The sequence below is a fragment of the Falco cherrug genome, chromosome 16 (genome assembly GCF_023634085.1).
Source record: "Falco cherrug isolate bFalChe1 chromosome 16, bFalChe1.pri, whole genome shotgun sequence".
NCBI lineage: Eukaryota > Metazoa > Chordata > Aves > Falconiformes > Falconidae > Falco > Falco cherrug.
Genome location: NC_073712.1, coordinates 3,511,564 through 3,529,858, shown reverse-complemented (window position 1 = coordinate 3,529,858; position 18,295 = coordinate 3,511,564). Strand labels below are relative to the sequence as shown.

Sequence of the window (18,295 nt, the reverse complement as noted above, 5' to 3'; positions counted from 1 at the left end):
GAGTCCCCTAATCCAGCAGCGGAGCAGGGGGGGTATTTTTAGCCGCTGCCGGAGCGGAGGGAATGCCACCCGCCAGGGCCCGTCCCCCCATGTCCCCCACCCCATCTTGCCATGGAGCCAGAGAGGGGACAGCAAGGTGACGCCACCCACCAGGGCCCCCCCTGTGCCAGGCTGGGGGGGCACAACAGCCGTCAGGGAGGGGGGCACGGTGGGGACCCCCAGCCTGAGCTCTGGGCGAAAGCCGTGTCCCCTCCCCAGCAGTGTCCGTCCGCCTGTCTGTGACACCGAAGGGGGGGGTCTGGTATTTTAATTAGGCCCCCTTCATTAGCGCCAAGTTCATTAGAAGCTCAGAAGGGGCTTTGTGTCCACAGGGACAGCGGGGACAAGCTGTCCCCATGCCACCGCGGCTGGCAGCAGGGAGCCTGTGTGTGTGGGGGGGGGGCACACATGCCAGGTGGGACAGAGGGACACCAGTAAGGGGACGTGAAGACCCCAGTGACCCTGTGGGGTGCAGGGATTTAAGGGACCTTAACCCCACGTGCCAGGGACCTGCAGCACCTTTGGGGGGGACCCGACACCCCAACGTGGGGCTGCCGGCGGGTCCCCCCTGCGGCGCCAGCCCTGCACCCAAAATCAGCCCCACAGGACAGGGTGGGGGCACCCCCCTGCCCCCCCGGGTGTGGGGGGACCCCGTGGTCCTGCTGGCCTGGGGAGGGGGGGTGCTGGGCCCAGGGGGAGGAGGAGGAGGAGGAAGGCTGAGCCAGGATCCCATTAAAGAGCTCAGGCAGCAGGAGGGTGAGGGGCGGCACCCAGCAGGGCAGAACTGGAGGGCCTCATTACCCACCCGGGGGGTAATTAAGTCCTGAGGGTAATTAGCTCCCTTTCCCCCACAGGAGGAATCCCCCAGTGCCACCATCCCCCCACCACCACCCCGCAGCACCCGGGGACCCCCCAGCTCCCAGGATGGAGGGGACGACACACAAGCAGGGGGCTGACCCCATCCCCAACACCACCCCCACACATGGGGGGACACAGCCCACGGACACGGCTGGGGGACCCCCAACCCCCTGCCCCCTCCCCAATCCATTCTGGGGGACACAGGGTGTCCCCACATCCCCCCCCCCTTATGTAAAGCCTTGTGCCCACCTCCCTGAGATGCTCCGTCTTTTTTTTTTTCCTTGAGCCCTAATCTTTGCCATCTTGGGCTAATTGGATTTCCTGGGTCACATGGCAAGATAAAAAAGCCCCCAAATCCCAGGGTCCAAAAAAATCAGGTTATCCATGGGGAATTAAGGGAGAGAGCGGGGGGCAGCCAGCCCGCGAGGACCCACGTACGCTGCCTGCTGCGGGGCACCCCGGGGCCGGGGGAGCAGGTACCCCCCAACTCAGCCCTTTCGGGTCTTCTTCTTCTTGCTGTCCCCCCTCGCCCACCGCCCACCCGCCGCGGGGTGTGCGTGCCGTCCCACGGGAGACCTGGAAGAGCCTGGGGACCTAGAGGAGCTCGAGGCGTTAGAGGAGGAAGACGAGGCCATGGGGAGTGGGGCCAGCACGGAGGACAAGGAGATGGCCAAGAGGTCCAAGGAGCTGGAGAAGAAGCTCCAGGAGGATGCGGATAAGGAGGCCAAGACGGTCAAGTTGCTCTTGCTGGGTAAGAGTGGAGGGGATGTCCCCAGGGGGGATGCGGGAGATGTCCCCCCGTCCCCAACCTGCCATGGGGGACCCCGCTGGTGCTGGGGGGATGCGGCTGCTGGGGATGGGTGAGGGGCAAAAGGGAGAGCCCCTTCCCCGCAGCTCATTAGCCCTCGTTAGCCTGATGAGTGGCCATCAGCCAGCAGAGGTTCTCCCACCAGCTGGATGTCCCCAGGGCTGTGCCTGGGAAGAGCCAGGGGTGGCATCGGGCACCGCTAGGCAGGTGGCAGGGACCAAGGGGACAGCGTGGGGAAAGGGCAGGGACCAGGACAGGACACCAGGTCTCACCTGGCTGCGGCGCATCCCTGGGGGGGGCAGCGAGACCCTGGGGAGCTCCTGCCACCAGCACCCCAAACCCCACTGCGGGGCGTAGGGCGGGAGGGGACAGCCCTCGGGGGACCCCCCACACCCCACCCAGGTGACCCCACGGGGCAGGGACCAGCAGCGGGGCCTTATCCAGGTGGGGGGGCTGGGATCAAGGTGATTAGCACCCTAATTCTAAGCAGCTTCCTGCACCACCCTAAGCCGCTTACAGCACCAAAGCCACCGCCAGCAGCGCCCACGGTGGGTGGGAGGCGCAGGACCCCAAGGACCCACACCCCGGGGGTCCCCACCACCCCTGGGGGTCCACATGTGTGGTCTGGCACTGGGTGCAAGGGGTGATGGGAGCATGGGGACAATGGCAGCGGGGGGTGGGGGTGGGCAGGTGGGGTGTCCGGCCAGGGCAGGCGCAGGGGGGCGGTGGGGGAAGAGGGACCCTGGTCCCCGCACGGTGCCCATCACCGTGGCACCAGGCCTGTGGTCTGTCCCACCCTGGCCAGCACTGAGGTGTCCCCCCACCCTTTTCCAGGGGCTGGAGAGTCAGGGAAGAGCACCATCGTGAAGCAGATGAAGTGAGTATGGCCAGAGGCACCCGGGGGGCGGGGGACACACACCGGGACATCTTGGACAGGGGATGGCAGGACCCCTGTCACCCCCCCGTACGGTGTCAGGCTGGTGGTGGCACCCTGCTGGTTCCCACGGTGGGGTGATGCTGGGAGGGGAAGGGGTGCCCCAGCTTGGGGCTGAGGCTGCTGTGCCCCCCGCCCCCCCCTCCCCCCCCCCCCCCAGGATTATCCACCAGGATGGCTACACGGCCGAGGAGTGCATGGAGTTCAAAGCTGTCATCTACGGCAACATCCTGCAGTCCATCCTGGCCATCGTCCGCGCCATGTCCACGCTGGGCATCGACTACGCCGAGTCGTCCTGCGCGGTCAGTCAGGGCAGTGGTCCCCACCCCCCCCAACCCACCAGGACGTGGGGCTAGGGCACCCCCCTCCCTGGGGCTGGGGTCCATAGCGACCCCGTGTTGGGCCCCTTAGCCCCCTGCCCAGCCCCAGGGGCTTTTTGGGGGGCAGGGGCGATGGGTGGGACGGTGGCGATGGGTGCCTCTTGCAGGACACGGGGCGGCAGCTCTTCAACCTGGCGGACTCCATCGAGGAGGGCACCATGCCCCCCGAGCTGGTCGACTGCATCAAGAAGCTGTGGAAGGACGGGGGGGTGCAGGCTTGCTTCGAGCGAGCCGCCGAGTACCAGCTCAATGACTCGGCCGCTTAGTGAGTGGGGTCACCGCCAGCTGGCGGGGGGGGCAGGGACGTGTCTGGGGACCCCCCTGGCTGCTCATCACTATTCCCAACCCAGCCTGGCAAAATCAGGCTCCTCCTGCTCCTGGGAACACTCCGAAGCAGCCATCCCCGGTCCCACCAGGGCCATCCCCTGTCCCACCAGGGCCATCCCCTGTCCCACCTGGGCCACCCCGGTCCCATCAGGGTCATCCCCTGTCCTACCAGGGCCATCCCACATCCCACCAGTGCTATCCCTGTCCCACCAGGGCCATCCCCAGTCCCACCAGTGTCGTCCCCCATCCCACTGGTGCCATTCTCCATCCCAGCTGTGCCACTCCCCGTCCCACTGGTGCTGCTGAGCCACAGCCCCACACTGTGCCCCCGCCCCCCCCCCCCCCCCCCCAGGTCCCCTGCAGCCCCCCAGCTCCCCCAGGGATGGCCCTGCCTTGGAGTACCAGTGTTTGACAGAGCTCAGCACCCCCAAAAAGCCGGGGGGGGGGGCAAGGACATGGGCAGCCCCTCGGCAGCAGGTCACACCTCCTCCTGTCCCCCCAGTTACCTAAACCAGCTGGACAGGATCACAGCCCCCAGCTACCTCCCCAACGAGCAGGATGTGCTGCGATCCCGAGTGAAGACCACAGGCATCATCGAGACAAAGTTCTCCGTCAAAGACCTGAATTTCAGGTGGGTGGGGGCACCTCCCCAATCCACCCCCCCTCAGCCCCAATAGAGGGGGTGCACCCAATGCTCCAGGGACCACCAACCCCACCTGGACCAGGGATGGTCGGTTACTGCATCCCTGACACTGTGGAGGACAGGGTGCTGGGACCACCACGCAGGGGGTGGCAGGATCAGATGGGTGACACCCTCCCTCCCCCATCCTTGTCCCCTCCCCAGGATGTTTGATGTGGGAGGGCAGAGATCGGAGCGCAAGAAGTGGATCCACTGCTTCGAGGGGGTGACCTGTATCATCTTCTGCGGGGCGCTGAGCGCCTACGACATGGTGCTGGTGGAGGACGACGAAGTGGTGGGTCAGGGTCCCAGAGGTGCCCGTCCACAGCTCGGCAGCTGAGGGGAGAGGAGCCGGGTGCTTTGGGGGGGGTTACGGGGGGAGGGGGGGGGGCAATGCGCTGGGCCATCTGATGCTCTGGGTGATCCGGGAAAGGGGATGGAGCTGCGGGATGGAGCTGCGGGATGGAGCTGCGGGATGGAGCTGGCTCCCGCCTGTCACACCCTGTGAACGCGTCAGCGCTTACTCTGGGCCACATGGAGCCAAACCGCGGGTGGTGGGCCCATGGATCTGTCCACGAGGAAACCCCCGAGCCTTCCGAGCAGCCAAGGGCCAAGCAGCTCCTGACGCCGGCCCCCTCCCGAGAGCCACCATCCCACCGGGGAACACTTCCAGCGCCAAACCCACCCCAGCAAGCCCAGCGGAGCTGGACCTGAAGCGGGAGGACCCTGGGAGCGGGGAAATAAATGCAAACTGGCCTCAGTGAAGCAGAATCTGGCCCAGAGGCGCCTCCTGCCTGGCTGTGCCCCCCAGGGGGGCAGGAAAGCAGCAGTGTGGGGCAGTTCCATCCTCCTGCTAAGAGGGAATGAAACGATGGCACCAGCCCATCAGGTGAAATCCTGCGGGTGCCCAGCGAGGGATGCTCCGGCAGAGCCGCTGCTCCGGCACCGGGGGAAGCAGCTTCAGGGGCAGAATCCCAAGAGGAGGAACATGGCAGCCCCTAAATGGGGCGTTTCTCAGAAGAAATAAGGGGTGGAGATGTGCAGAGCAGAAGCAGGCTGCCTTCTCCCCTGCCGAGGGGCTGGGGCAAAGCATCCCTGCTGGCATCTCCTCTGGCGGCCGGTCCCGTGGATGCTCCCGGGTCCAAACGCCTTTGCCAGGAGCTGGGCAAGGGTCGGGGTCCGCCAGCCCTGGGGCTTGCCAAGGCCGGGCAGCAGCCCAAGCGCTTCCTCGGCCGTGAAGCAGAGCCTGTGTAAGGCACCTGGGGGAAGGAGAGAGCATCGTTATCATCAAAACCTTCGGGAGAGGCTGTAACGCTCCCTCGGCGCAGGATGGGGCAGGATTTGGCCAAAGCTGGGCCCACAGGTGCCCTGCTCGTTGAAGAAGCTGTACAGAAAAGCTGCTGCAATGGGAAGCTGGACAAAGCAAAACCATCCCTGTCACCCTTGAAGAACCCGCCCGCCGCCGTACCATGGTGGGGGAGCCACACAGCCACCGGCTGGACTGAGCACCAGCTGGATGGAGCCTCGTCCTCCCGAGGATGCGCCTGCAGCCAGCTAGAAGCTGCTGTGAAACTGGAGTTTTCCTTCTCCCCGCTCCTTCCCAAAGCTGCGGGTGCCAGGGGCCACAGTGCAGCAAGAGCATCCCACAGCACAGCCTGGGTGATGGGGCTGGCAGCTCAGCACCCTCGCTCAGCACCTTCCAGCAGCCGTGCCACAGCGCTGCGAGGCTTCCCGGGATAATTCTCCCAGTGCGATCACCTAATCCTTCCTTTGAACATCCCAGAAGCTGCCAGGAGGGATCAAAGCATGGTGCTGCCCGCAGCTGCTCACCACCACTCCCTACCCCGAGCACCGCCTGGATTTATCCAGGTGTCTCGCACCACGGCACGGGAGATTTTTGGATGAGCAAGGGGGACGCCGGGTGCAGGCAGGGAACAGGCAGCAGGGCTGTCGGCTGCTGCAGCAAACCCGAACATCCCCGGCAGCACCCTCAGGAATCGGAGGGGGGGTTGGGGGTTGCAGCAGCCAAAAGGGGGTTTGTAAATTAATTTCCGCTGTGCCAACGAGCCTGTTTGCTTGCAGAACCGCATGCACGAATCCCTGCACCTATTCAACAGTATATGCAACCACAAGTTCTTTGCCGCCACATCCATCATCCTCTTCCTCAACAAGAAGGACCTTTTTGAGGAAAAGATCAAGAAAGTCCATCTCAGCATTTGCTTCCCAGAATACGATGGTGAGTCGGCTCGTTGACACCCCCCCCCCCACGCCAAGACCCCCAAACGATGGTCTCCAGTGGGGACATGCATGGTCTCGGTGCAGACACAGCATTTCAGCTTGGGATCCTGTCAGGTCCCTGGAGGCAGGAGCAGAGGAGAGATGTGGCCTCGGGAATGTGTTTGGAAGGACTGAAACGGGATAAAGTGGCTTTTTTTAAAAAAAATTGCTTTGCTAGGTGCAGTTGCCACCCAGCCCTCCTTCTCCTCCTCCTCCTCTGCATGGAGATTTCAGGTCTAGCTCTCAAAAGGGAGCCTTAAGCATCCCCTGGTCCTCAGCCAGCTCTGACAATCATCTCCCATGGGAGCAGCCCAGCATCATCATCATCGTTTCCTCCCTCCGCAGGTCCCAACACATTTGAAGACGCGGGGAATTACATCAAGACCCAGTTCCTCGATCTCAACATGCGAAAGGACGTGAAGGAGATCTACAGCCACATGACCTGTGCCACAGACACGCAGAATGTCAAATTTGTCTTTGATGCCGTCACGGATGTCATCATCAAAGAGAACCTCAAGGACTGCGGCCTCTTCTGAGCAGCTGGGTGGCAGGTACCCGAGAAACGGTTATTGAATCACAAAAACAGGGCTGGGGAAGGGGAGGGGGAGGATGCGGCAGAGCCCGCTCCACCGGGTGATGGGACACGGGTCCCCTCGGGCTTTGCCATCAAACATCACCTAGAACCCCTCGCCTGGGGAGCAGGGAAGGGGAGAACGTGCTGGGATGAGAAAGGACCAGGGAGGGCTCGGAGCCAACCACCCCCAGGGCAGGGTCAGCATCCCAGTAGGATCCAGTTCCCTTCCCCAGCGGGCTGGGGTCAGCCCAGTCGCTATTCTCATCATGTCTTGCACGGAGGGTGCGATGAAACCCACAGATCACAGCCCCAGTCCTGCACCCGAGCCGGACCAAACCATTCCAGCTCAGGGCTTCCCATTGCCACTGGTGCCGCCCCAGTTTGCAGCCCAGCCCTGGCTCCCAGGAATAACCCCAGCGATCCCCACGGCACTCCCGTGCCACGCTCCGCTTCACCTGGCCTTTTAGCTCATCACCATAAAGGTTTAATTAGGATTTAATAACCCTAGTTCTTACGCCTGTGTTTGCCTGCTAGCCTGTGTGGCAGTGAGAATTTCATCCCCTTTCCCCGCGTTCCCAGTGGCTCCTGGCCACCAGCTTCGACGCTTTGTTTTTCAGGGAACCTCCAGCGCTTCCCTTGTCCCTGAACAGTATAATAGAGAAGAAAAAAAAATAATAAATAAAGCAGACAGCTTCCCCGCAGGCAGAGGCAGGCTGCGGCAGGACTGGGGGCACAGCCCTGGCCGCCAGCTCCGCATTGTGCGGTGAACAAAGCTGCTCCCTAAGACAGGCTTTGACCGAGAACCCACTTCCAGAATCAAGGAAAATCGCAATCCCGTGCCAGGGCAGCAGGCAGGGGGTCCTGCCTTCTCCCGGGGCCCCAGCAAAGGCTACGGGGGGTGTGTGTGTGTGGAATCAGGCACCAGCTCTGCCACTGCCCGGCTCGGAGCATCCTTCGAGCCGATGAATTTTTCCCAGCACCCAGCGCGGTGCAATGAAAAGTCACGTCTCCAACCCCCCCCTTCCCGTGCGTTGCACCCTCACAGCCTTTGCCGCCTGGTTTGAAAAGCATTTAACCCCCCTTCTTCTTTCTTCCTTCCCCCTAGAAGAGGAAAAGACTTCAATTGCACAGCGCCGTTCTGCTGAGCAGAGCCAAACGGATTAACCAAAGCGATAAAAGTCACTCGACGCCCCCTTTTTTCTATGACCTGCCCACCCAAGCCACCTCCTTTCCAACCCCAAGCACAAAGGGGCTGAAGCTGAATCTCGCACTCCCTTTCATAGCCATTTCCTCTTTTTTTCTTTTTTTTAAAAAAAAGAAAGCAAGCCCTGCTCTCTGCAGTGTGTGCAAGGCAGTGTTTATCAATGATATCTGGAGCGGTTTGACACTAAAGAGCCCGCAGGCCCCTGTCCCAGCCACATTAATTAATATTAAGCCATCGGTGCGCGTGGGGAGAGCTGGCAGTGTCGCTTCCACGGGCGGTGGGGACAGGACCCTGCCTGTCCTTCCCCACCTGGCTTCTGCCCCTTTTTATCAAACCTGAATTCATCCAGCCAGGAGTTTCTGGGGAAGGGGGAGGCTGCACCCCTGGGATCCCACCTCGGTCCTTCGGCAGGAGGAACGGAGGGGGGGGGTAGTGTGCGCACCCCAAGACTTGAGCAAATTCCTCTCGAGGGTGCAGCTGGGGGGGGGCAGGAGCGCAGGTGTGAGGGGCTGGGGGAGGCAATCGCACCTACAGAAGAGGAAGGGGCTGGATAAAGAGGAAATGGGTTCCTGAAAGGTTTTCATTCTGCTCTTTACAGCTGTATTTGCTCTTTACTGTTTGTAAATAAATCTACGCTGGTACTGTAGGTAAGTCCTGTATCCTTGCACTGTTTATGCAGAGATCACATATACGGCTTCATTTAACTGTAGGAAAACAAAATAAAGGAATACGCATGACGTGGATGTCTATCTTTTGTCCCACTTCCATTTCTCTGGGTCGCCTATTCCCAAGCCCCGTTCCTGTGTCCCAGAGCTTCCGTCAAGGAATATTTGACATTCTTCGCATTCATTCCGCAGTCTGTGCACACAGATCTCCCAGTGCGCCCAGCATGGAGCAGGGCCACCACCAGCACCGGTCAGGGTGGATGCACAGGTGCCACCCAGCCACCACCAACCAAAAAACCTTCCCCGCCACCGCACCCTGCCCACCCCAGCTGCTCCCACCAGCAGGGTGCTGGTGCAGTGACCGGGGAGGTCCGCATGGATTTGTTCCGAAGGTGAGTTATCCCACGCATTAGCGGGAAGCTGGCTAGGAGGGAACCGTTTCCAGAACGGAAATAAAGACTCCCTGCAGCTGCAAGGCCATGCTGCTCCTCTGACACCCAGCAGCCACAACGGGGTGGCCACTCAGCACCCACAGGCATCCCTCGAGTATTCCATTCCCTGTTTCTACACAAGTGTCTGGCCAACGGGTTACATCTCCATCACGTCCCAGCATCCAGAGCAGTCATTTTCCCATCAGGTTCAAAAAAGGCAGCGAGACTCGCGCTATAAATAAGCGGTAAACGAACCATCTGCCAATAATCCTGATGAGTGACTGGATGCCTGCCGCCTTCCATCTGTGCCAGCCCAACCCCAGCCTTCGGGAGCAGCAGAAGCGGCTGCAGGGAGAGCACCACCACTCGCGTACCACCCAAAGCACGAGCAACGCTCCTGTCCCATTAATTACGCCCGCTACCCCTCAAAGCGCTTACCTTCCTTCTCCAACAGCACACAAAAGGGGAGAAGACTCCTGGAAAAAAAAATTCAGAATAAAACTAGAGAAAAGGCTAAACTGTTTACTCACCATTTTAATACTGCCAACAACTATAACAGATTGAAACTGTACACATGACAAACTGGGAGAAAAGAGTCTCGATGCAATGGTTCAGCGAAGGAATGTACTGACTGGTTATGAACATTACTACAGTAAAAACAATGGCAAACAGGAATTTGGCACCACATATACAAAGTAAAGGCATGCTTGTCAATACAGTTTGGGAGTCTCTGAACAGAAAAGGCCATGGTCAATGCAGAACGAGGTGCACCCTTTACAAAAATTGCCCACCGGTTTCAACCGAAAACGCACAAGAACCTAAGTGGTTGATTGAGTAGCTCTGTAGCAGCACGCGCTTCCCATCCAGTTTGGAGCTCGGCATTCCACCTCTCCAGCGGACACAGCCCAGGTGCACGGTCACCGCCAAGCTGCCTTTACGCTTACCACACGGAAGAAATCTCGATTTAGATATCAGCATAAAGCAGGTTCACCCCTAACCGTAAGCTAAAAAGATTCGCTTCTCCTGCTGCAGAAGCTTCTTTCAAAAGCCTTGTGGGTGCAGGATGGTAACAAGTCACACGTCAGAAAAAGCCGAAGCTATCGCCATAAGAGCTCTAAGGATCCTTTAAGTAGTTGCAGAAATATTAAATCCTGACCATACCAAGTGTTAAAAACAAAGAGTTCCTGCTAAGAGGAATACTTTCTGCATGATCTGGTCACATGTGCATAGTTAAGTGATTATTTTTGTTGTTGTTGTTTTATTTTTAAAACAAGATTTGTTTGCAAATAAAGAAATAAAATTTAGTAAAGTTACAGTTTTCTTGATGGAAAAAACCTTAAAAACAGACTAGTGGTGGCTTGTTAACCAAAGAAAAGAGAGAAAGCTACATATCGAAGGTCTGGAATCCAGCACCTCAACTTCACAACAGCTGTACACATTTGAGATTACGCCATCCAAACGATGCCAGGATGATCTAGTCACACTAACAGTTGTTCCACCTCGACCTAACTTCAACATCCCATATCAATAAAAAAAGGTCCCTAATACAGAAGATTGTGCTAAAGAATGCAACGATTCTGCATGCTGTTTTCGTTTCCCTGGTCCTGTTCATGCTTGCAGCCGGCCCCATGAGGCAGCAAAGAGTCTGGTTCTCAAAACGCCACACCATAAAAACTGGAAAGGAAAAAAAAAAAACACACAATAACCAAATCAAAAGAGAGCATTAGTGAGGTGCGAGACAAAGCCAGCCCAAGCTGGTGCGCAACGCTTAAACGCCACGAGCAGCTCGGCTTTACCTTCTTCCCACGCCCCTTTCCTCCTCAATAGAGTCCACATTCCTTCAGGTTGTTTTTAATGATAACATCTGTAACAGCATCAAACACAAACTGCACGTTCTTGGTGTCAGTGGCACAGGTGAAGTGTGTGTAGATCTCCTTCGTGTCTTTTCTTCGGTTCAGGTCTTCAAACTGACACTGGATGTACGCGGCTGCCTCCTCGTACGTGTTGGAGCCTGAAAAAGATAAGATCCCTTACTTTGGCCAGCAGTTCACAGCTGAGATCTTTTAAGTACACATTAAGCTGCTTGCAACCATCTGCCTTATCCAGCTACAAATCCAAATCCACCATTAACCCCTTCTGGTAGAACTTGAGTCTATTCCCAGCTGCTGGTCAGTGACCTTGGACACATCACTCCCGCAATTCCCCAAGCGCTCCCCGCTCCAGCCGCCCTCCCGGAGAGCGCTGGAAGGGAGCATCGCACACTGGCTACAGCGATGCTTCATGCTAGAGACATGTCGTTATAGCAGAAGAGTGACAAACCACAGGAATAAGCAGGTTTGAAGGAAGGACCGTTTGAAAAAAAAAAAATCGAAATGCCTCAAGCAGTGACTGGGTAAAGTATCACATCTGTGCAGGGGCACACAGGGAAAGGCTGTGAAACAGACTCCTGCTGAAACACAGACACACCAGGGCAGACAAGTGCCATGCCCAGGACGTGGATAAGTTTCACAGCCTCTGAAATTGAAGTTAAATCGAAGTATTGTCCTAGTAAGATGTGGAAAATATGGAGTGACCTTGATTTGCTGGAGCGCAATACTGTGCTATTCATACTCCAGCCCATAAAACACATGGATAAAGCCTGTTCCGAGCCAGACACGCATGACCACATCTCTTCCGAGAAAATGAGCTATCAGCTAACTGGACAGCCTGAAGATGCTGCCCAAGAGACAGAGTTGGGGGGGGGGGGGGGGGGGGGAAGAAAAAAAAAAGCTTTTACATTATCCTGGATTGCACAGGCTTTAACCGACTCATTCCTGGCCCTGGTGCCAGGAATAACAGGCAGTTTCATGAGCCCAGCCTTACCTGTGTACTCTGGGTAGCAGATTGTTAGTGGGCTTTTCTTAATCTTTTCCTCAAACAGGTCTTTCTTGTTCAAGAAGAGAATGATCGATGTGTCTGTAAACCATTTGTTGTTACAAATGCTGTCAAACAGCTTCATACTCTCATGCATCCGGTTCTGGAAAATAAAAGAAGGGTGACGCACCATTCCGGAGTTATTAGGGGAGGATGGGGTGTAGGGGGAAACAGGCTTTACTGCTAAGGCCAGACTAAAGAGTCAAGTGTCACCGACTTATCCCCACTGCCACTTCATCAGGAAGAGCTCAGGCACAAGGTCAGGTCACCTCCCCACCCTGCAGCTCCCCCTGCACAGCTCGTTCCTCCAGAGAGGTGCTCACACCTCAGGGAACGGGCTGCAGGGACAGCTCAAGGCTCCTCCCTGTAACCAGGGCCGGGAGAAAATCTCATTTCCGCATCGTGCTTGTCCGTTTCTGGGGCAAGATACTGTAGGCTGCTGCAAGGAAGCGCCCTTCTTCACAGCCCCCTAATAACTGTAACAAGAGGAAGCCAGAGACATGTCCACCCCCGTGCAGGACAGGTCTGCACTTGCTTCCACCTCCCTTCTACAGTGCCACGCAGCCAGGCACTGGTAACTCCTCCGCAACGTACCATTTCCTCATCCTCAGCCAAGACAAGGTCGTAATCGCTGAGGGCCACGCAGAAAATAATTGCTGTCACTCCTTCAAAGCAGTGGATCCACTTCTTCCGCTCCGACCGCTGGCCACCAACGTCAAACATCCTGGGGGAGGCAGAAGAACCGTCTCACAAGCTATGGAGACCACCCTCCCCGGCCCCCCTGCCGCTCACGGGGCAGGGGGGAGGCTCTGCTAAGGGCTTTCAAACAAGCAGGGTTCAGGGGAAAGGCAGGGACACAGCTTTCCGCCAGCAAGGCCGGCAGCTCCGAGCCCTCCCTCCCTCGGGAGGGTGGGTTTTAAAACCGAAATTCTGTGCTTCAGAGCAATTTCAGCAGGAAGGGCTAGATGGTACCTACATCCCCACCCAGAAGTCTGCTGATTCACCAGGGCATGCTTGTTTTGTTCTGTCTCCTATTTCCTTAGCAACAATCCATTTGCTTGACTGAACTCCAAACACCTACACTCGTAGTCAGCTCTTCCAGTTAATTGACACCGTGCCCGATAAAGGATTAGCTGAAACATACTACCTGCATGCTGCTACCAGGACCCAGAAGTAAAAATAAATAAATAATTAAAAAAACCCAATAGGGTTAAGAAAGAGTTTTATGTATTAAAAAAACCCAATCTGTGGGCTACTTAAGTTTAAAGGCTGCGGAGTAGCTTACAGAATTTGTGTATAAAAAAAATAAATAAAAATGTGAGTGTCTGATAGCTACAACACCCTGTTCACTGAAACGTTTTGATGAGAAGCAGGATTGCCCAGGATGTTCTGATGGACTCCGACTTAATTAAATCAAGCCGGATACAGGTCAAGATTCAAAAGCTATGAAAGTCATAAACATTGATTTGTTACCAGAGCAAACAGGCAGACAAGACAGCAACTGCCCAGGGTGGGCCAAAAGCAATGCGATGTAATGGTGCCAAACAAGGCAGCCAGAAGTGCCGTTCAGCCAGCTCCCATCTTCCATTTAACGTAAACCGTCCCCGTGGACCGCGGCAGGAGAGATGAGTATCTCTGTGAGGATACAGGCTATTTACTTAGCTTGTATCATCTGCCATTACTCTCCGCTGTTAGCGCAGAGACATCTGGAAAGGAATAGCATCCCTGACAGCTCCGCTTCGCCAGGCTAATCCACATTCGAGTCACAGTTACACTACAGCTACCTCGGCCCGTTATTAATGTCTGAGATTTAACATCAAGGCTTCCGTCACAGGAAAGATGGCAGCTTCAGGGTTTAAGATGTATTAATGCTTTCCTTTGTGGAGCAAATCCCTCCGAGACGAGACACCTCGTGTCTCAGGCTCTGCACATGATCAATAACTCCAGGCAGGCTTGGGAAAGAGCAATTCCCCTTTTTGCATCGGGCAGGCACGCCTCCGAGCGCTCAGCCATTTCCTTCACAAGAAGGGTTGTAATGATTAAACTGAATACGCCTGCTACCTCCCGCTCGCTCTTCCATTAGTCAAACGCGATGATTTTTAAAAGAGCAACACACTGCAGCTGAAAATGCTAATCCTAATACATCACAACAAAAGACAAGTTTTTCCCTGGACGAACCCGAAGCAACGTAAACAGCTGGGTGATGCAAACTGTTCAGGCATTTTTGTTAAAAGAGTTCTTAAGTTAAAACACTTCAGAAGCCAAAATGCTACTGTTCTTCCAAAAAAAAAAACAAAACCACACATGCAAACATCAGATTTTATATGCAACACTTGTGGGTTTGCTATAGCTCTTTAAAACTGTTTTCAAACACAAGCTAAAAATAAGCAAACAAATGCTTATTTAAAGGCTCTGGAGCAACAAAGACTTGAAAACATTGCCACAGATGAAGGGAACTCGCCCAAGATACAGGCACTGCGTTTTCCTACATCCACGTTACAGGACACAAATGCCCACGCCACGGGGCTCCGGGCTGTTTGTCAGGAGCAGGCTCGGGATCCAAAGCGAGGATTTTCTAAGGAGCAGATGAAAAGCGGGGAGGAGAGCTAACTGCAGGCTAGCAGCCGCTACGGAGGTTAAAGGGAGCTCGATTAGTGATACGTAAAGGGACACTGTCAAGATCAGGCTCGACACCCGAGCCCTGCAGGGACTGAATTTAGAAGGCAGAGAGGACAGGCGAGTGCCAGCCCCTGCGGTGCCACGCCAAGGCAGCCAGCCCCCAGCACGCTTTCTGCATGCCCCGCTCCTGCTCCGCAGCGAGTGTCAGTCAGCACAGTCATCTGCAGCTTCGTGGAGAACACCATGCAGCCCAGAGCCACGGCTGTGACTGTGGGGAGAGCTCTCATCTCCCGCATCAAAGGGAGGGGTTAAACTCAAACTCAAAATCCAGGAGTCAGTGTCCTTTTAGTATTTTTTTTTTTGGTTTTGATCCTGTAAACAAGCAGTCAAGTACCTGTGTCTGCGATTCCAACATAAAAGCAGCTGAAAAGAACAGAAGAAGGCAAATAAAAGTCAAACCGGTATCTCCAGTGAGCAATGCCAGTAGAGGGGGAGTGCAACGGAGGCAACGAAGACAGTTACAACAGGGCAAAAGGTTTCGCAGCGCAGGTGTGGGACCCACCACCACAGTCCACAGGGACAAGCGCTGCCCTTCACTTACTTGAAGTACAGGTCCTTGAAGGTGAAGTGAGTTTCCACAATGCCTGTAGTTTTAACTCTGGTCCGCAGAACATCCTGCTGAGTCGGAATATAGGTCGGCTGGGATATTCTATCCAAGTCATTTAGGTAACTAAACCAGAAGAGACAACACAAGATGCGCTTTTTTTAGTCTGCTGGCTCACCATGAATCTTTTATGAACTGCAGCAGTCAGTCATTACGGAATTTATTCATCAACTTCACGTAGTACAGACCTCGAACGCGCAGTGAACAAACCCCCTGGGGGTCTACCCAAGGGACGACTTTGCGGGGTGTTTTTAACCCTTCCCCACACGACCTTGCAGCGTGTGCTCGGCAGAGCTCAGCGAGCCGGGGAGCGAAGCCCGATAAGGAGCTAGCACGAGGAGCACTGCTGATGCAGAAGCCATGCCAAGGCTGGTATCTCTTGGGGCAATTCAAAGTAGTCAAGGTCTTTCGCATCAAAGCACAAGGCAATATAGCCAGCGGTTCACTTTTAAAGGGCAAGGAGACATCAAAACGAACCGGGAGGAAAGAATTAAGCATCCAGAACTACCCCCAAACCGGGGGGCTTCGTTCACCTCCTTGAAGAGCAGCAAACCAACACCGCACTCGCCAGCTCCTGCCCGAGGAAACCACTTCCCTGCAGCATCAAGGCAACGTGCCCGTTGAGACCCCGACTAACTCCAGCTACAGCAGATTCCCTTTGAAGTTTGGCTCTTGGGCACAGAAGTAAGAGGTATCCATCATTTCCAGCTGCGGCAGAAGTCCCACTCCAGCCAGCAGCACCTCTGAGCTCATTTTTCCTGTTAAGGGGAAAGCAACGGCCTCCTGCTTCCACCGAAGGAGACGAGGATCACTCCAGCTCTGCTGGGAAGGGACCAGCCGTGCCTTTATCAGGAGCAGGATTTAATCAATACAGTACTGTACAACTGTGAGATTTTAGTGGCTCCACACCGGTGCAATAAACCGTGCCCTCCTAGCCAAACATTATTATTACAGATCCGTTGTCAGCTAGGGATCGCTCCTTCCCGTGCGCCTGAAAGCTGTGTTGGGAACCCCAAATTCCCACTCGCCTCCACCACCAAGCAGGCAACGCACTGAGCAACGTCTCCCTCCCGTCAGCTTCAGCATCTCCTCTGGCCAGGACTGCCAGCATATTTGCAGAGCGCTGGCCTATTTTCCAAACCCCAGAAGAATCCAGCCTACCTGCCAGCCTCCTGCCCGTGCTCGCCCGGCGCCGCGGGGCTTTTCTCAAAGAGCTGGTATCTGCAAGCAGTTTTAGCCCAGAAAGGGCCAACTCCTCTCATTCCTCTCACGTTCAGTGGGATAACAGGTTTGTGAACTGCTCTTTGACCAGAAACACAGCACCCAAAACTTACACTTGGCTTTAGCTTCAGCTTGGTAAAACAGAATTTGGAAGGTACATACATTCATTAGGCTGCTGTTAAGAGAGATTACTGCCAGGGAAATAACGTGCCCAGATTTCACCCCCCAACACCTTTCCTACCAGTATGAGTTTAACTGTGATATGGTGGTTCAAAAGCTGACGGGAGCACTACCCAAGAACTGACCCAGCAACTCCTAACAGCTTGGCTTTGATACGGATCACGCAGCTACCCTGCATCACTGAAGTGATAAAAGCACAAGCTGAAGCTGTAAAGCATCTGCTCCCAATTGCCAGCTCTCGGCACCAGAAATTTGGGCAGTGAAAGTGGTATCATCCCTACTTCAGGCTTTTTAGGCAGCCAGCAAAGAGCGAATGGAGTCAGGCAACTCCCATCAAATGAATTGCAAAGTGCCACTTGAAGGCTGGCACGTCAGTCAGGGGAATGAGGGAATGATCAAGCAGTGCTCTAGCTGCAAGCTGCCTGAAAAAATAAGCTTTGCCAGACTAATTCCAGGGAGACACAAAGGGCAAATCCCATGGAAACGCCTAAGCAGCTGGAAGATCCAGCACAGGGCATTTCTCAGTAGAAGCCCAAGCGCTGGAGCACACCAGCTCCTCCAGCCACCCTCGCCTTGCCAGAGGCGGCTGAATTGATGGGCAGAGACAGGAGCTGTGCCCCCCGTCGCACCAGCCTGCGGAGCTCAGCCCATGCAGATGCCACTAGTTTCCCTCTACCACGGACAGATTTAGTGGAACTTAAAAAAAAAAAACCAAACACAAACCCCCAAGACTGGAAGAGCCTGGTCTGAGCCTCCCAGTTTCGAGCAACTCATAACCCACAGCTTACCACAGTCTGTCTGAAAGTTTAAAGATGTTTCTCACAAATATTGCTTTGGGAACTGAAAACATGTTACTGCATCTTCCTACGCCCCATGCAGTTTGAATCCCTTTTCACGGTCTCCTTTGCCACCAGGCTTCCTTCGTACACTGAGGTTGCAACACTTGCTCCCCACCTTGGATCCCTGTGTGCTTCAACACCACCTTGCAAATACAAGCTTGCAAAAAGACAGTTTCGCTTGGTTTCCTTTCTTTTTTTACCCTTAAAATAAGGGTTTGAGTACAACAGAAAAAATAAGCTGACCAGAACCCTACAGCATAACTCCTGTTTCTCTTAGTGACCCTCCAAGCCTTCCCAGAACATCCCGCGCAGGCTGGCACTGCTGCAATATCTGCGTGTGCCATGGTCTGTAGCTCCACTCTGATCAGAAAACCCATCAGCATCAGCGTCGTCCCACCTCACGCTCAGACCGCTCTAAGGAACACCAGCTGCAGGAGAGGGATGTTCCGAAGCAGACAGCTTTCAGTCGCTGAAGCTAACAGTGCTCCCCTCCTCCACACGCTCACATGAACCCTGGAATGGTATTTTCCTAACAATTCAGTCATGTTTCCTTTTAGTGCTGGAAAGAATGCTTTCAAGGCCAAACGTGGCTCTGAAAGCTCTGAAAGATTCATACAAAGCATTTATTATGAACGGCTAGCCGCAGCCGGAGCTGGGGAAGGAGGGGCTGTCACCAACACGCC

At 55.6% G+C, this 18,295-nt stretch overlaps 2 protein-coding genes across 3 annotated transcripts in view; one reads left to right on the top strand and one right to left on the bottom strand.

Moving 5' to 3' along the window:
• Positions 1 to 1,272: 1,272 nt before the first annotated feature.
• GNAT2 (G protein subunit alpha transducin 2) lies at positions 1,273 to 8,817 on the top strand. Its single transcript, XM_005447007.3, has 9 exons — positions 1,273 to 1,648; positions 2,540 to 2,582; positions 2,800 to 2,941; positions 3,127 to 3,284; positions 3,849 to 3,977; positions 4,191 to 4,320; positions 6,108 to 6,261; positions 6,648 to 6,853; positions 7,982 to 8,817. The coding sequence occupies exons 1-8, from the start codon at positions 1,531 to 1,533 to the stop codon at positions 6,836 to 6,838; spliced, it is 1,065 nt and encodes a 354-aa protein (XP_005447064.1). The 5' UTR covers positions 1,273 to 1,530; the 3' UTR covers positions 6,839 to 6,853; positions 7,982 to 8,817.
• An 878-nt stretch (positions 8,818 to 9,695) lies between these two features.
• Positions 9,696 to 18,295, bottom strand: part of GNAI3 (G protein subunit alpha i3) — a 32,704-nt gene continuing 24,104 nt past the window's right edge. For both annotated transcript variants that reach the window (XM_055727966.1, XM_055727965.1), the window contains exons 5-9: positions 15,310 to 15,438; positions 12,684 to 12,813; positions 12,039 to 12,192; positions 10,973 to 11,187; positions 9,696 to 10,850 (exon numbers count right to left, since the gene is read on the bottom strand). In XM_055727966.1, the coding sequence (XP_055583941.1) occupies positions 10,997 to 11,187; positions 12,039 to 12,192; positions 12,684 to 12,813; positions 15,310 to 15,438 (604 nt within the window). In that variant the 3' untranslated portion in view covers positions 9,696 to 10,850; positions 10,973 to 10,996. The remainder of the gene's footprint in view (positions 10,851 to 10,972; positions 11,188 to 12,038; positions 12,193 to 12,683; positions 12,814 to 15,309; positions 15,439 to 18,295) is intronic.

Coding starts and splice junctions, on each gene's coding strand:
- GNAT2 (XM_005447007.3), top strand. CDS start 1,531: ATGGGGAGTGGGGCCAGCACGGAGGACAAGGAGATGGCCAAGAGGTCC. Junction 1,649..2,539: donor GGTCAAGTTGCTCTTGCTGG/GTAAGAGTGGAG, acceptor ACCCTTTTCCAG/GGGCTGGAGAGTCAGGGAAG. Junction 4,321..6,107: donor TGGTGGAGGACGACGAAGTG/GTGGGTCAGGGT, acceptor GTTTGCTTGCAG/AACCGCATGCACGAATCCCT.